Raw genomic sequence first — 16,902 nt, forward strand, 5'->3', positions numbered from 1 at the left:
CAAAACTCCATTGTTAATTAAACACTTTAATGTGGTTATTGAATTAATTTGATAGCCTTTGCACTTTGTGAATACATATTTCTGAAACATCAAAGGCACAATCAAGCAAAAGTTAAAGCACTTGGAAATCCACTTTACTTCAGTATGAAGATGTTGCAGTTGGTGAACATTTGCACTGAAATTCACAGAATATAAAAGCGCTTAGGTGGGATCACTCCTCAATTTATTTTTCATATTCTTTCTGATGACAGCAGGTTCCCTGATAGTTTTGACTATTATCAATTCTGATTAATAACATTAGAATAACAGCACAAATACCTTAAGGAATCACCCTGCTAGATTTCTTCATGATAAGACTATTTTAAGCTACTATACATATTGATTTCTAAAGACAGTGAATATTAATTGGATGCATATGTTCACGGATACTGCCAAATGTGACATTAGGGTGTGTAATTCTCCTTCAGTACTTAAAGCATTCACATGTGAATTTATAGGACAATAAAAAATGACTCTTTCACAGAACTACAATTTTGAATGTTCTTCTAATACATTGGATATCAATCATTGCATTTTATAATAAGTTTGACATGATGGTGGTAGAAATCTAATTACATTCATTTATTTCCAATTATGTAATATAAAGATGCTCTAGCCCTAATTGGAAAATGTTATTAAATATTATTTGGAATTCAGAGAGCTACGGGAGGCACAGTGGAAGCTTCTGGCATGCCTGAATTAGACGTTATGATTGTTTGTATTTCAAATATCAGGTTCCCAAGCCACATCATACCCCTAATTTTGGAAATTCTCCACATGATATGGAAAAGGCATCTCCCTTCTAAACTTTGATATTGCCCTAGTAGTTTCTTAGAGTTTGAGAACAATCCCCAACCAAGGGCCAATGGCGATCAAATATCCTTTTTTCACATTAAGGATGCATCAAAGCATCTTAGAAAAATTGAGAGTCACAAGCAATTAACACCTAAAAAGAGAAACCCTAAATGGCAACTGACAGCAGTTATTCATATTTGCTTGTAGAACATCCAGTCCCAATATTGAAAAATAAAGGCTTCTGTGTAATAAATGAAATTCCAAGTTTGCTTTTCACCCACTGAATATTTTGCAGTTTGTGATTAACAGGACACTTAAGCCAAATCTCGGTGCTCGTGGCTGGTTAAAATCATGTCTTCAATGGCAGCTCGGGAATGTCATCTCTGGTGTCATTTCTCTTTATTTCTTTGTCACACAAGCCACTGCTTTCTTAGCAGCATCTTCAAGGTCACTTGCAGAAGTAATGGGAAGTCCACTTTCGTTCAGAATGCGCTGGGCTTCGTGAACATTTGTTCCTGAGGGGAAAGAGGAGGGGAAAAAAATGTTAACTCCTATTTCCTTCTAATTTTTAATAAAGGGGAATATTTGTAGCTCGGGGCCGAAAGGAGGGGTCCTTGGTGCTCTCTGAGTTTAGTTGTTTTCTTGCAGATGTCTCATCACCCAAACTCAGGGTGCTGCTGCTGATGTTACCTAATTTGGCTCATGAAATGTCTGCAAGAAAATAACCAAACTCAGGGAGCACCAAGGAGCCCTCATTTCTGATTTTTTCGAAAACCGTGAGAGGAACGTGAAGGTACAGGTACAGTACAATAAAGATCAAGCACATTTCTATATGGTGGCCCCATAAAAAAGACATAACAATATTGAAACCATTTCTAGTTGTATGAAACATGTAGGTCTGTTGGATTTTGACTCTATGCCATTAAAGCAGGGGTGAAATCCAGCAGGTTCTGACAGGTTTTGGAGAACCGGTAGCGGAAATTTTGAGCAGTTCGGAGAACCGGTAACAGAAATTTTGAGTAGTTCGGAGAACTGGCACATACCACCTCTGGCTAGCCCCAGGAGTGGGGAGGGAATGGGGATTTTGCAGTATCCTTCCCCTGGAGTGGGGTGGGAATGAAGATTTTGCAATATCCTTCCCCTGCCACGCCCACCAAGTCACACCATGCCCCCCAAGCCACGCCCACAGAACCGGTAGTAAAAAAAATTGGATTTCACCACTGCATTAAAGTACACGTCCAGTTTTTTCTTTGCAATGCCTCCTCCTGTGTTTAAATTTTACACTGCATCTAGAATCTGCTAGGTGCAGGATAACCACTGTAAAATACAGTATTGATCTCCTATGGATCCAGAAGGCAATGACAACCATTTGGCTAACTTAATACTGAGTCATTTAACTTACTTCAACTATATATTAATAGATAAATAGCTCTTCATGAAATGTTTCAACAGAATAAATTACACAGCACAGGATCAGACAAGGAATATTAGCAAAGACGTAAGATATAGATCAAGTTTCCCCCCTCCTCCATAATACAAATTACTCTGGTCGAGATTATAAATAGCCTACCATGATTTATTTTTGTGTCCATTTATCAGAATAAAGAAGAAAGCTAACACCAGAAAACTAAATCAAAATATACATTGCATAAAAAACATACAGGCTCTGGTGTGTTCTTACAACATGAATATGAACAGAAGCCTTGAATTATCTGTTCTCAAAGGCAAAGATCTCTGCTAGGTCTACTACTAGAGATGGGTGGTTTCTCCATCGTAGAACAGTTGCTTTCCATGCAGAAGGTCCTGCATCTCTAAATAAGATTGGGAAAAGTCAGGGCTGCTCTCGGAAGCATTTGCTGCACTGGTGAAATCCAAATTTTTTTACTACCGGTTCTGTGGGCGTGGCTTGGTGGGTGTGGCAGGGGAAGGATACTGCAAAATCCCCATTCCCTGCCCACTCCTGGGGGAAGGACACTGCAAAATCCCCATTCCCTCCCCACTCCTGGGGGAAGGATACTGCAAAATCCCCATTCCCTCCCCACTCCTGGGGGAAGGATATTGCAAAATCTCCATTTCCATCCCACTCTGGGGCCAACCAGAGGTGCTATTTGCCGGTTCTCCAAACTACTCAAAATTTCCGCTACTGGTTCTCCAGAACTGGTCAGAACCTGCTGGATTTCACCCTGGTACGTGGGTATATGCATAATGGTTATCTGAACTGCTCAAAATTTCCGCTACCAGTTCTCTAGAACCTGTCAGAACCTGCTGGATTTCACCCCTGATTTGCTGCCAGGAAATGAACCAAAAAGATGATACTCCTTCGTCACCATTCCACATGCGGGAGTAAACATTTGTCAGGTCAACACTGGTGATGGGACTCTGTCCTTCTCCAAATCTGACAGGATGCAGCTACTTCAAAAGCTGAAGAACACGCTGAGCGTGACAAACCGTTCAGTCCTCAACTGAGAAGAACAGAAAGGAGCTGCTGCAGTTACTCTGAGCACTTGTTGTCAGAAGCAGTTATCTTAATCTTTCTACTGCCAGGGCTGATTCTGAGAAGGACCTTTCACGGAATAAAACCAGACAAGGCAACACTGTGATTCACTACAAGGCAATTTCTTTTACTCTAGCCTTCTCTAACATGTCCAGTATATGCTTCAACCCAGTGGTGAAATCCAAATTTTTTTACTACCCGTTCTATGGGCATGGTGGGCGTGGCATGGCTTGGTGGGCATGGCAGGGGAAGATACTGCAAAATCTCCATTCCCACCCCACTCCAGGGGAAGGATATTGCAAAATCTCCATTCCCACCCCACTCTAGGGCCAGCCAGAGGTGGTATTTGCCAGTTCTCCAAACTACTCAAAATTTCTGCTACTGGTTCTCCGAACTGCTCAAAATTTTCACTTCCGGTTCTCCAGAACCTGTCAGAACCTGCTGGATTTCACCCCTGCTTCAACCCTGTGCAAGAAGTTCACTCAAGGTATCTTCTGAATCGGCCAAGACAAGATAAACAAGAGATTATTCAGACTGTAAATTCGGTTGCAGGGCAATATATTTCGCTTAGGAGGGGGAAAAGATACAAGCTTTTAAAAGTTTTTACGTTACAGCCTTATGCATGTTTACCTAACTGCAAGCCTCTCCCTCTTTTTCTTTTTGTCTTTAAACAAAGAGGGATTTTGTTCTGAATAAATATGCATAGGCCTGTACCGTCAGAGATCTAGAAGTGGACACAGACATCAAGCCCAGTCAGTGTTAAGACTTGTAGCCTGCAAAGAAAGAAAGGAAGGGAGAAAGGAAGAAGTCATAAATTAAGACAGACGTTTCAGGGATGTGGGTGCTACACCATGTCAGGCTCCTATACAAGGCACATGCATGACCAAATCAGAAAAGATTAATTAAAAAAAAATGACTAAGCTGTGCTCGCGTCCTGCAGTTCTTTGTTCATTAATACTGAATAAAAGACAGGCCCAGTTGAAATGTTCTGACAGAAATGCTCATGCAGATTTACTTCCTCCCCAGAAGTCTCTCTCTCTCCTCTGTTTTGATGCTGATTGGGCACTTCGTGACACTAATGGCATCTTTCCCTTGGTAGCAGAAAGTATAATGTGCATAACCAATGGCTGTCAACATTCAAGATCATCTCTTCTCACTATGCTCTGGCAGGTTTAACCATGAACAATGAATGCCAATAAGGAGGACCCACAATACTATTAAAAAACTGCTCCCAGGGGTAGAAATCTCAGCCCCTGAGTGAAATATTCACACATGTATTGTGATTTTGACAGGGGAAAAAAAAAAGCTAACAGCCACATCCTGCCCACCTGAAGCGCTGAAATGTTTAACAAAATCAGCCAGATCTTCTGTTCTGCCTGACAGGTGTAAGTATTTCTACTTATAAATCAAAATGGCAGGCACCTTGGAATTACAACAAGCAGCAAAGGCGTTTGAGGAATTGTAATGCTAATTAAAAGGCTTCATAATGTCTCAGCTGACGTCCATGAAGCATGATTAATAAAGCTAAGTATTACCTAGTAGAAGGTATTTGTTACCTTGCATAGTGTTTTGTGAATAGTCTGTTTGGTCAGTATTCCTGCAGCAATTTTAAACACAGATCACTTCATATCCCTGGAAAGGAGTGTATCAGTGTGTGTGTATATCAGTGGTGGGTTGCTACTGGTTCACCCTAGATTGGACAAACTGGTAGCGGCGGCAGTTCCACCCACCTACCCGCGTATGCGTAGAAGTGTCACGCGTGCAGGTGCGCCCGCAAGCAAACCGGTAGGAAACAAAATTGAAACCCACTACTGGTGTGTATGTGTAGGTGTGTACATGTGTGTTTGTGCACACAATTTGGGAAAAAGAAAGAGGAAGCTAACTTGTAATTCTGCAGCACTGGCAAGACTGGAACGACAGTCTTCCTGATTCACAGCTCAGTCTCTCAAGCAGAATATTACATTGACTTTAACTTTGGATATCATTTCAAAATAATTGCTCCTAGGCCTTAAGATTGAAATTTCAATCCTTGTTGGTCTCTTTTAGCACTCGAGTTTTGATGAGCAACATATCTCCACTGTAGATGGTCGATAGTTATGATCTTCATTTTACTATCTCTCTCTCTCTCTGAACTGTGATGTAAAAGGGAGAGGTCATAAGAAATGCTTTACTTTAAGGTATCAGTCAGTATTTGAATGACTTTTAAGTCTGTCTTTCTATCTGCTCTTCCATCCATCTATCTTATGTCTCTGCATACACATATTGCTTTTCTCTATGAATGTAAATATTTCAATTATTAGCTTCCTTGTTTAATAGAAGAAAACACAGTTAAAACAGCTTCATACATATTGACATAATACACAGTCTTCAGAGTTCTGAAACTCACTCAAATAAAACTGCTTTGAAAGATACTTTTTAAACCTGAAGAACTATAAGGAGAAAAGCCTCTAAGTATGCTAAGAGAGGCATCACTTGAATTCTCTTTCTTTTCCCCAGGAAAGTAGATGAGAAATGAGATGTTTTCAGGGGAAGGAGGATGGTGAGGAGATAAAACTACCTTTCTTAGAGAGGTAACATGACGTTTGTAGATAACCATTAAGAAGAACATGTTATTGCTATCCAGAAAGATATCAAGGTGTGTTCATTATGTGATAAGAAGAAGTCTGGCAAGATCTTTTCTTTGTATTGCACAGAACAGTGATTTTTAACATCAAAACTCACAATTTCACAATCCCAGCAGCATGTGAAATCTGTCTCAATTGTATTTATTTTTATTTATTTATTTATTAAATTTTTATACCGCCCCCTCTCCCGAAGGACTCGGGGCGGTGAACAGCCAAAATTAAAAACACACAATACAAATATTAAAATGCATTAAAACAGAATTAAATTATCTTAGGCTTCACCAATTTAAAACCCCGTTACCCATAAAATTCACCAATTAAAAATTTTTAACCCAGCCCGGCTTGCTGAAATAAAAACGTCTTCAGGGCCCGGCGGAAGGTCCGGAGATCCGGGATTAGTCGTATCCCTGGGGGCAGCTCATTCCAGAGGGCGGGTGCCCCCACAGAGAAGGCTCTTCCCCGGGGGGTCGCCAGCCGACATTGCCTGACAGACGGCACCCTGAGGAGACCCTCTCTGTGGGAGCGTGTTGGCCGGTGGGAGGTTATCGGAGGCAGAAGGTGGTCTCGTAAATAACTGGGTCCTAAGCCATGGAGCGCTTTGAAGATGAGAACCAACACCTTGAAGCGCACTCGGAAGACCACTGGAAGCCAATGCAGCTCGCGCAGGAGAGGTGTCACGTGGGAGCGCCATGCCGCCCCCATAAGTACCCGCGCGGCCGCATTCTGCACCAGTTGGAGCCTCCGAGTGCTCCTCAAGGGGAGCCCCATGTAGAGAGCATTACAGTAGTCGAGGCGGGAAGTAACGAGGGCATGAGTGACCGTGCATAGGGAGTCCCGATCCAGAAAGGGGCGCAACTGGCGTATCAGGCGGACCTGATAGAAAGCCCCCCTGGCCACGGCCGTCAAATGCTCTTCTAAAGACAGCCGTGCGTCCAGGAGGACACCCAAGTTACGCACCCTCTCCGTGGGGGCCAATGTCTCGCCCCCAATAGTCAGCGATGGCACCAGCTGACTATATCGGGACGCCGGCAGCCACAGCCACTCAGTCTTGGAGGGATTGAGTCGGAGCCTGTTCCGCCCCATCCAGACCCGCACCGCCTCCAGGCACCGGGACATCACTTCAAGGGCATCGTTGGGGTGGTCTGGGGTGGAGATGTACAGCTGGGTGTCATCAGCGTACAGATGGCACTGCACCCCAAAACCACGGATGATCTCGCCCAGCGGCTTCACATAAATGTTGAACAGGAGAGGCGAGAGGACCGACCCTTGTGGCACCCCACAAACCAAGTGCCTTGAGGTCGACCTCTGCCCTCCAGCCAACACAGACTGCGACCTGTCGGAGAGATAGGAGGAGAACCACCGTAAAACAGTGCCTCCCACTCCCAACCCCTCCAACCGGCGCAGCATGATACCATGGTCGATGGTATCAAAAGCCGCTGAGAGGTCTAATAGGACCAGAACAGAGGAACAACCTCTGTCCCGAGCCCTCCAGAGATCATCAACCAACGCGACCAATGCCGTTTCCGTGCTGTACCCGGGCCTGAAGCCGGACTGGAACGGATCTAGATAGACGGTTTCCTCCAGGTACTGGGGGAGCTGTCGCGCAACCACACTCTCAACAACCTTCGCCAGAAAGCGAAGGTTGGAAACTGGACGATAGTTTGCTAAAACAGCTGGGTCCAGAGAGGGCTTCTTGAGGAGGGGCCTCACCACCGCCTCTTTCAAGGCGGGAGGCAAGAACCCCTCACTCAAGGAAGCGTTTATAATCCTCTGGAGCCAGCCTCGTGTAACCTCCCGGGTAGCCAGCACCAACCAGGAGGGACACGGGTCCAATAAACATGTGGTTGCGTTCAACCTCCCCAGCATCCTGTCCACGTCCTCGGGAGTCACAGGGTCAAACTCATCCCAGATAACCGTCTCAAGACAGACCTCGGACAACCCGCCTGTACCTACCCAGTCGGAGTCCAAGCCTTCCCGAATCTGAGCGACTTTATCGTGCAGATAATGCGCAAAATCCTCAGCACGACTTTGCAAGGGGTCTTCCCGCGCTCCCAGATGGAGAAGGGAGCGAGTCACCCTAAACAAGGCAGCTGGGCGATTTTCTGCCGACGCGATAAGAGCGGAAAAGTAATTACACTTCGCCGCCTTTATCGCCACTAAGTAGGTCTTGATATAAGACCTCACTAGTGTACGGTCAGATTCGGAGCGACTGGCCCTCCAACTACTCTCTAGGCGTCTTTTCCGGCGTTTCATCCCCCTCAGCTCCTCGGAAAACCAAGGAGCTGGGCAGATTCGGCGCCGGGTCAGAGGCCGCAAAGGCACGACCCGATCTAAAGCACCAGCGGCCGCCCTATCCCAGGCGGCCACCAGGTCCTCAGTCGAGTCGCGTGCCAGAGTCTCAGGAAATGGCCCAAGCTCCATTCGGAACCTATCAGGATCCATCAGGCGCCTGGGGCGGAACCACCTAATTGGTTCCGCCTCCCTGCAGTGGGGCATAGCGGTCAGGAAGTCAAGTCTAAGGAGAGAATGGTCTGACCATGACAAGGGTTCAATAACTATATCCCCTGTATCTAAGCCATTCAACCACTGACCAGAGACGAAAACCAAGTCCAGCGTGTTTCCTCCTATGTGAGTGGGGCCCTGAATTAACTGGGTCAGGTCCATGGCCGTCATGGAAGCCATGAACTCCCGAGCCGCCTCAGATGCTTCACCGATGGACGGCAGGTTGAAATCCCCCATGACTAAAAGCCTGGGGGTATCAACCACCACCCCGGCTATAACATTGAGGAGCTCGGGCAGGGCCGCTGCCACGCAGCAAGGAGCCAGGTACGTAACCAGCAGGCCCATCTGCCTCCCATGGCCCCACTTCACAAGGAGAGACTCACAACCGGCTATCTGAGGTACAGTGGCCTCCCTAGGATCAAGACCTTCCTTTACAATAACCGCCACCCCCCCACCCCTACCCTGGGCCCTTGTAAGCATATGAGTATAAAAAAAAAACTGGATTCAGTGTGTACGAAATAAGAAACTATAAGCAACTATATCACTGAAGTGCACTTTGTACTATAATTGCTGTTAATCATCTCCTACTTCTACCTCAGGATAAGTTGGGCTTCTGCTTCTTTTCCAAATCATACCACTTTATTTGTGCCACTTTATGTGGCAATAAAGCCTCTTGAAGCTCTGACACACCACATAAGCTCATAAAAAAGGAGAAAGAACATTGACAAAGTCATTTGTGTGGAACCTATGGCTAAGAAACAGTGTCCAGTAAAAAGAGATCATTATTTCATTGGTATAAAAATTGAGGATGATGAATCTGTATCCATGTTTATTATGTTATTTCCAACATTCGTTTTTTTTAAGGTATTAACTTTGGTATGATGAACTGGCATTCTAGGGAGTGATCTATACTGTACATCTCCATCATCTCTCTCTCTCTCTCTCTCTCTCTTTCTGCTCAAAATACACAGGCAAAGTATGAAAAATGATCAATTACTTAGTTGGAAAACTGGACTATTTGTATTGACAGTAGTTCCCAAGACGAACAACAAACTAACAAACTCTAGTGCTGCTTAGTGCTAATCATTACTGTTCTATATTTATACACATACTAGAGGCTCAAGGCAACTTCTCAAAGGCAAACATAATTTTGACCTAATTCCCTTTTCCTTTGCCACTAGAAAATAATGAACCTTATCTCAACGTTTAATAATTTGTGCTGCTTCAGCTTTTTTAATTGGGGATAATACTAAATGCGGATACAAGAACGTTAAGTCATTCTAAAAATGATTGTGTGCTCTCATCAATATCCCAGGTCATTTTCAAAGAATGTGATGATCAAATATAATCAGGTTTTTTCACAGGTAATTTATTAAAAAGACAATATGCTGAGCTGGTTAAAATCCCCAACGGGCACCAAGATTGTTTTAGTTTGGTGGAAGTGTCAAGCTTTCTTTAAATGTCAAAAGAGAGATACCTTGTTTTCTTTTTCCTGTTTTTGATATTGCCTTACCAAACCCTTATCAATGTTTAATTACTCAATTAAATTAAATTTATATGCCACCCACATCACTACCCAAAGCAACTCTGGGCAGATGACAATATAATATCCATGAGAAACACTAGAAATGAGAAGAAAATCAGCTACAATCCACAAAATTATTTATTGCTTTGGGAACTGTAGGTAGATACGTAGGTAGGTAGGTAGGTAGGTAGGTAGGAAGGAAGGAAGGAAGGAAGGAAGGAAGGAAAGAAGGAAGGAAATCATTATTAGTGTTCTGAGTTTTAAAAAATGTTTGAAGAACATATTCATAGGTAGACACAATATTTATATAGGCGTTACAAGGGGCTCTGCTACAGCAAAATATTAGAATTAGGATCCAAGCTACATATAGTTGGTTTCAGATTTCTATGGTGCCGTTCAAAAATGATGAAAAGACCAAGAAGACAAGTTCCCCCCAAATAGCTATGTTTTTATCCAATCAATTTTAATTACTATTTTTCTTATTATAGGAAATACTTTCACAATAGTTATCAGTGATTTCTGCAAAAAATGTTCATCAAAGGCATAAAGGTGAATAAAATTCATTGCATAGAATAAAAGAAGTCCTACACAAGAGAGAGAAAGAAAAAAGATAGATACGATTAGTTCAATAATATCAATGGTGCTCATCCTTACAAATAAATAAAAATTAAATATTATTAAATATTTAAAAATTAAATATTCAGAAATGAATATTATTTCTGAACATTTGCATTTGTTAAAACATAATGTTAAAGCCATAAAAATCTTCAGTATTTTTTTTAAATGTTTTGCAAAGGGTCATTGTTTGGAATCTGTGATCAAAAGCTGTGATTTTAATAAACTGAGCTTCCTTTGATATTTGAAGTGCCAGAAATCTTTAAAAAAAGGTTGCAGCCTATTTAGCAGCGAAAGTCTAAAAAAATAGGAGTTAAGGGTTTTTTTCCCCCCTTCCTGACTGTGGTTTGAAAACACAGAATTTTTCTTTCATTGAAGTAAACCAAAATTAACCTACTGCCACTGGATGGTGTTAGAGACCTGTAAACAGAGTTCCAGTCCCAAGCAATCAAAACAATCCGTGCTGTGCTTGTACTGAATGAAGCTGTTAAACAGAGGAAATAACATGGAAGAGAAATTTGCATGGTTTCTCTCTATAATCAAGATTTCCCTTAAATGTGAACTATAATACACGGGGTAATCAGACAAACCATTTTACTAACTGTGCCACAGCTGGATTCCAAACCAATTCAGGTCATTGGAAGGCTGGAAAAAAAAAATGCCCAGAATTTGGTTTCCTTATTATTGTTAGAAACCAGGAGTGCATGTAATATTTGCGACAGAAGTTTAAAAGTAAAGAAAACATATTTGTATGCGGCTGGGTTTATGGTCCGCATTCAGTCATATTATAGTCGGTTGGACATATTTTCTTCGAATCATGTTTGAATTATTTTATGGCATTATTTGCAGGAAAGACTAGACACAACTCATAAATCAGTATGTGTTTTATCAGATGTATATGTTAAACCAATACACGAGAGCTGTGATGTAAATAGAATCAAGATCTCGTGAAATATTTGCGCTGCTTTACAAAGCCCTAGGAAGACCACACCTGGAATACTGCAACCAATTTTGGTCACCATACTACAAAAAAGATGTTGAGACCTTGGAATAAGTTCAGAGAAGAACAATCAAGAACATCAAAGGCCTGGAGACTAAACTATATGAAGAATGGCTGCAGGATTTGGGTTTGGCTTGTCTAAAGAAAAGAAGAATTAGGGATGACATGATAGTGGTATTCCAGTATTTGTGGGGCTTCCACAAAGAAGAGGGGGTCAAATTATTCTCCAAAGCACCGGAGGGCAGAACAAGAAATAATGGATGGAAACTAATCAAGGAGAGAAGCAACCTGGAATTAAGGAGAAACTTCCTAATAGTGAGGACAATTAACCAGTGGAACAGTTTGCCTTCAGAAATCGTGGGTGCTCCATTACTGGAGATTTTTAAGAAGAGTCTAGACGGTCACTTATCTGGAATAGTATAGGTTCTCCCAATGGTGGGTTTCAAATTTTTTTACAACCGGTTCTGTGGGTATGGCTTGGTGGGCGTGGCAGGGGAAGGATACTGTAAAATCTCCATTCCCACCGCACTCCAGGGGAAGGTTACTGCAAAATCCCCATTTCCTTCCGATCAGCTGGGACTCAGGAGGAAGAGAATAGATGGGGGTGGGGCCAGTTAGAGGTGGTATTTACTGGTTCTTCGAACTACTCAAAATTTCCACTACTGATTCTCCAGAACTGGTTAGAACCTGGTGAAACCCACCTCTGGGTTCTCCTGCTTGAGTAGGGGGCTGGACTAGAAGACCTCCAAGATCCCTTCCAGCTCATTCATTCTAAATGGAGATGGGCTAGTGCAATCTTATAGTGCCATGTGCCCTCTTCAGATTCTCCTCTATCCATTAATCAAAATACCTAAAGAAAGAGAAAACTTGCAGTGTGGTTGTCTCTGTGTATAGAAGCCCTAATATGGTACACTGCTCTTTGACTTTTTTGTTTATTCACTCAAGTACAGTTGAGTTCTTGACTTACAACAGTTTTATTTAGTGACCGTTCCAACTTACACTGTCACCGGAAAAAGTGACTTATGACCATTTTTCACACTTACGACTGTTGCAGCATCCCATGGTCATGTGATCAAAATTAAAGCGCTATGCAACGGACTCATATTTATGGCAGTTGCAGTGTCCCGGGGTCATGTTGGCTTAAGAAGAAATTTTTCAAATTTTTTAAATCCTTTTAATTAGTCTGCGATTTTAATTTTTTGGGCCAAATTTTATATATATTTTTAAATGTTTTAATATTTGTATTCTATGTTTTTTATCTTGGCTGTACACCGCCCTGAGTCCTCAGGGAGAAGGGCGGTATATAAATTCGAAATTAAATTAAATTAAATTAAATGTGATCCCCTTCTTGCAACCTTCTGACAAGCAAAGTCAATGAGGAAGCCAGATTCACTTAACAACCAAGTTACTACCTTAAGAACGGCAGTGATTCACTTAACAACTATGGCAAGAAAAGCCGTAAAATGGGGCAAAACTCACTTAACAAATGTCTCCCTTAGCAACATAAATTTTGGCCTCAATTGTGGTCATAAGTCGAGGACTACCTGTATTTATTTCCTGGTCCTGGTCCTGATCTACATCTATATTATCTTTATTATTTAAAGCAAATTAAATTATTTAATTTCTTTCCTGTTAATGCACTAACCACCTCCCACCCTAGAGGGTCTCTACTGAGGGGCTAGGCCAAACTAGCTTTCCAAAAAGGTAAAAAATCTTGGCCCTGCCCCTTTTGTTATTATTACACAAGTCCTCAATTTACAATCAGCTACTAAGTGGCCATTCTAAGTTACAATGAACCCCAAAAGGTACTTGCAGGCCTTGCCTCCCTATGATCATGTGATCATATTTTGGCTTGCAATGTCTGGGCAATTTTGTGATTTACAACATTTTCACTGGAAACGGGCGTTTACTTCTGGTTTTTCTGGCAACAAAACACCTATAGTGAACAACAGTTTCACTTAACAACTGTGGCATTTACTTAGTGACTGCTGCAAAAATAAAGGACGGTAAAATCAGGGGCGGTCACACAATGACCCACTTGTCAATCAGCATGAATTATGATCCTAATTGTAGATTCAATTATGGGCTTAATACAAGGACTACTTGTATGGTATCTTCACTTTTGGCTGCTTGGCATTGGCTGAATTCTCTCTCACAAAGCTACCTGCTCCATTCAAAAGAAGGTCACCAATAGATGCTTAAATATATTATGGATGTAAATTCCTGTTATGTAGCTCTTGGCAGCCAGAGATACAATAGATACATCAATCTCCTTGTGTATGTCTGTAGTCTAGGAGAATCTTCCTATAGGTTGTACGGGCAGTAATTACCTAATTTTAATCCAGCCCTTTCAACAATCAGTTATAAAAAAATCTCTTGAAACAAAGGAGGTGCACTTCCCAGGAGGAACAATTACTTCATCCATTAAATGCACAGTACGCGATTCTTCTAATCACTTTGGGCACTTTTAAAAATATTGTACTTCTCAGTTGGGAAGCACTCCTTCTTTCTTTCTTTTATAGCAAGCAAATACCTGTAAGTATAAAGTTACTATTTTTGAACGAGAGACTAATCCTTTCTTTATCCACTGGTAAAACAGCTTGTAATTATTACACAGCTGAGAACAAAGATTTGTCCAGAAAATCCTGCTAAATAAAGACACAGTTGACTGATTAAAACTTTACTCATCAAGACATCTGCAATATACTGCTGCAGGAGAGCAAAGAATTTTTTAAAAGTCCAGCCACAAATCTGCTAAAGATTTATAGGAATAATTATGAACCTTCTGTCATAGAAATGCATCAAAGAGAACAGGTTGTTCCATGCTGTATTCTTTCAGCTTCATTTTACAGTATCCTGGAGTTCTCATTGTTATGAATTATTGCTAATTTTTTATCTCAAATCATGTGGGATTTATTTAATGAACAGACAAGTATAGAAAACCAGGAATTATAGTATGGGGAACCAGAGATTATAGAAATAGTGTGGGCTTTTTATAAGGGAGGCTAGAATCATCATCCGTATTATCTTGGATAAATGGTTATGAAGTTTGTTGGCAGGGTTGCCTCCTCGATTGTAGAGTAAGATGTCAAAACAATAAAGATCATTTCCATAAGAACTGTGTTGTAACAACCACAATATTTGATTCAGAGATCAGACCTGTTGCTTTGCAGGTGGTCTGACTCCAGTGGTGAAATCCAATTTTTTTTACTACCGGTTTTGTGGGTGTGGCTTGATGGGTGTGGCAGGGGAAGGATATTGCAAAATCCCCATTCCCTTCTCACTCCAGGGGAAAGATACTGCAAAAATCCCCATTCCCTCCTGGGGGAAGGATATTGCAAAATCTCCATTCCCACCCCACTCTGGGGCCAGCCAGAGATGGTATTTGCCGGTTCTCCGAATTATTCAAAATTTCTGCTACTGGTTCTCCGAACTGCTTAATATTTCCGAACCTATTTCCAGCAGGTTCTCCAGAACCTGTCAGAACCTGCTGGATTTCACCCCTGTCTGACTCCCTTCGAACCTAGAACATGACGAGATTAAAGCATCCTACCATAACTTGGTACCCTCCAGATGGCCACAGGTTCTAGGATTTGCAATCCTAAATATGCCTGAAAGGTATCAGGTTGAAGAAAGCAGATTTAAAGCTATGAGAAGGTATGAATGGGCTGAAATCCTGTGTGGGTGACTGAAACATTGACATGTTTATCAAGATTGATTAAACACCGCTTTCTGTCAAAGAAAAGTCTATAGCTGATTCCATGTTCTATCCATACTTGTTCTGTCCCCGTTGCACGCACGCACACAAACAGACAGCCAGGAGTTAATGAATCAAACAGTCAGGAATTCCTTTAAGATAACAGTCTTGGCAGTGAACCATGAACTGCCTGCCAAGAGATTTTACTCACTAAGGAAGGTCTCCTCAGTCCGATATACCAAATTAATTCTTCAAAGCAAAGAATTGTCGAAGTCCAGTCCGAAGAAATCCCAAAAGAGATTCTAACAGGGTTCTAGAAACACGATATGACTTCCGAGCTTTTCAATTTGTCCATCACAAGGCCTGAATAGCCGACACACCCTCTTTTATCCCTTGTGGGGTGTGGTCCAGTGACTCAGCTCAATCTCTGGTATTGTTGTGGCCCGCCAGCAGCCAGCAGAGCTGGCAGCAGAAACGGACAGTGAGATGGTTGGGGAGGAACGTGGGCCAGTCCTGGAGTCTGGGGAAGGCTCGGATGAGGGCTCTGAGTCAGAGGCAGAGAGGGGGCCAAGGCCATCTGGGAGTTCTTTGCTGCCTCCGGAGTCTCCAGAGTCTGACATCAGCGAGGCAGAAGAACAGCGTGAGCCTGTTCCCAGTGTGTGCATGCACAGAGCTGCCAGAAGACAGGAAGCAATTAGTTCACCTAGTCAGTAAAAACTCTGGGAAAGCTGTTTGACTCTGTGCTAAGTTTGGCCTTGCCCTGCATTTGGCAATTAGTTCTCTGACAGCATTCCAAGGGAGATAAAGTAAGTGTTCCCTGATAGACTGTTTTAAAAGCCTTTCAGACTGGGAATGACAATAATTCACAGCCGTTTGAATTAAAGAGGTTTGCTGGGACTATGTTTGTGCTGTTTACTTTCTAAGGAAGCCTAGGTCAGAATAGGTATAGGGTTCCCTGCTTGAGCAGAGAGTTGGACTAGAAGACCTCCAAGGTCCCTTCCAACTCTAATATTCTATGTTCTAGAAAATTAGCTCCAGCATCAACCATCAGAGAATAGATCAAATGAAACAAAGATATCCAACAAATTCCACCACCTACCTTCAAGCCGGACCACTAGAGGCACTTTCAGTTCAAGCTCTCGGCAAGCTTTGGTGATACCGTTGGCAATAATGGCACAATTGACAATTCCACCAAATATATTTACTAAAATTGCTTCAACCTGGGGAAGAAAAAAAAACCCCCACAGTCAATCTTTCAGAAATGCATCTACACTGTAAACATATGCTTTTAAATAATAATATAGGCTCTTGTCTGAATGATTCCAAGCACACACAGAAGAAACAGAGAGTAATCAACTGAAACATACAGACAGCCAATGTGGTGTCATAACCCAAGTGTTGAATTAGGAGTGGGAAGACCCAAGTTCAACCCCATTTACCATGTCAGAAACTCCCTGGGTGACTTTGGATCATATTCTTCCTGAATCCACCGCTTTTATGTTTATTTGTTCATTTATTTATATCCCTCCCCCCTTTATTATTGTTATATATAACTCAAGGCAGTGAACATATCTAACGCTTTCTCCTCCTATTTTTCTCACAACAACCCTC

The 16,902-nt window shown here is 42.2% G+C and overlaps 1 protein-coding gene across 1 annotated transcript in view; it reads right to left on the reverse strand.

The window, feature by feature from the left end:
* Positions 1-203: 203 nt before the first annotated feature.
* The window catches only part of SUCLG2 (succinate-CoA ligase GDP-forming subunit beta), a 269,256-nt gene continuing 252,557 nt past the window's right edge, over positions 204-16,902 (reverse strand). The window contains exons 10-11 of the mRNA XM_070936853.1: positions 16,391-16,511; positions 204-1,349 (exon numbers count right to left, since the gene is read on the reverse strand). Coding sequence (XP_070792954.1) covers positions 1,234-1,349; positions 16,391-16,511 — 237 coding nt within the window. The 3' untranslated portion in view covers positions 204-1,233. The remainder of the gene's footprint in view (positions 1,350-16,390; positions 16,512-16,902) is intronic.

The sequence above is a fragment of the Pituophis catenifer genome, unplaced genomic scaffold (assembly GCF_029215685.1).
Source record: "Pituophis catenifer annectens isolate HBS135680 unplaced genomic scaffold, rPitCat1.0.hap2 SCAF_2, whole genome shotgun sequence".
Classification (NCBI taxonomy): Eukaryota; Metazoa; Chordata; class Lepidosauria; order Squamata; family Colubridae; genus Pituophis; species Pituophis catenifer.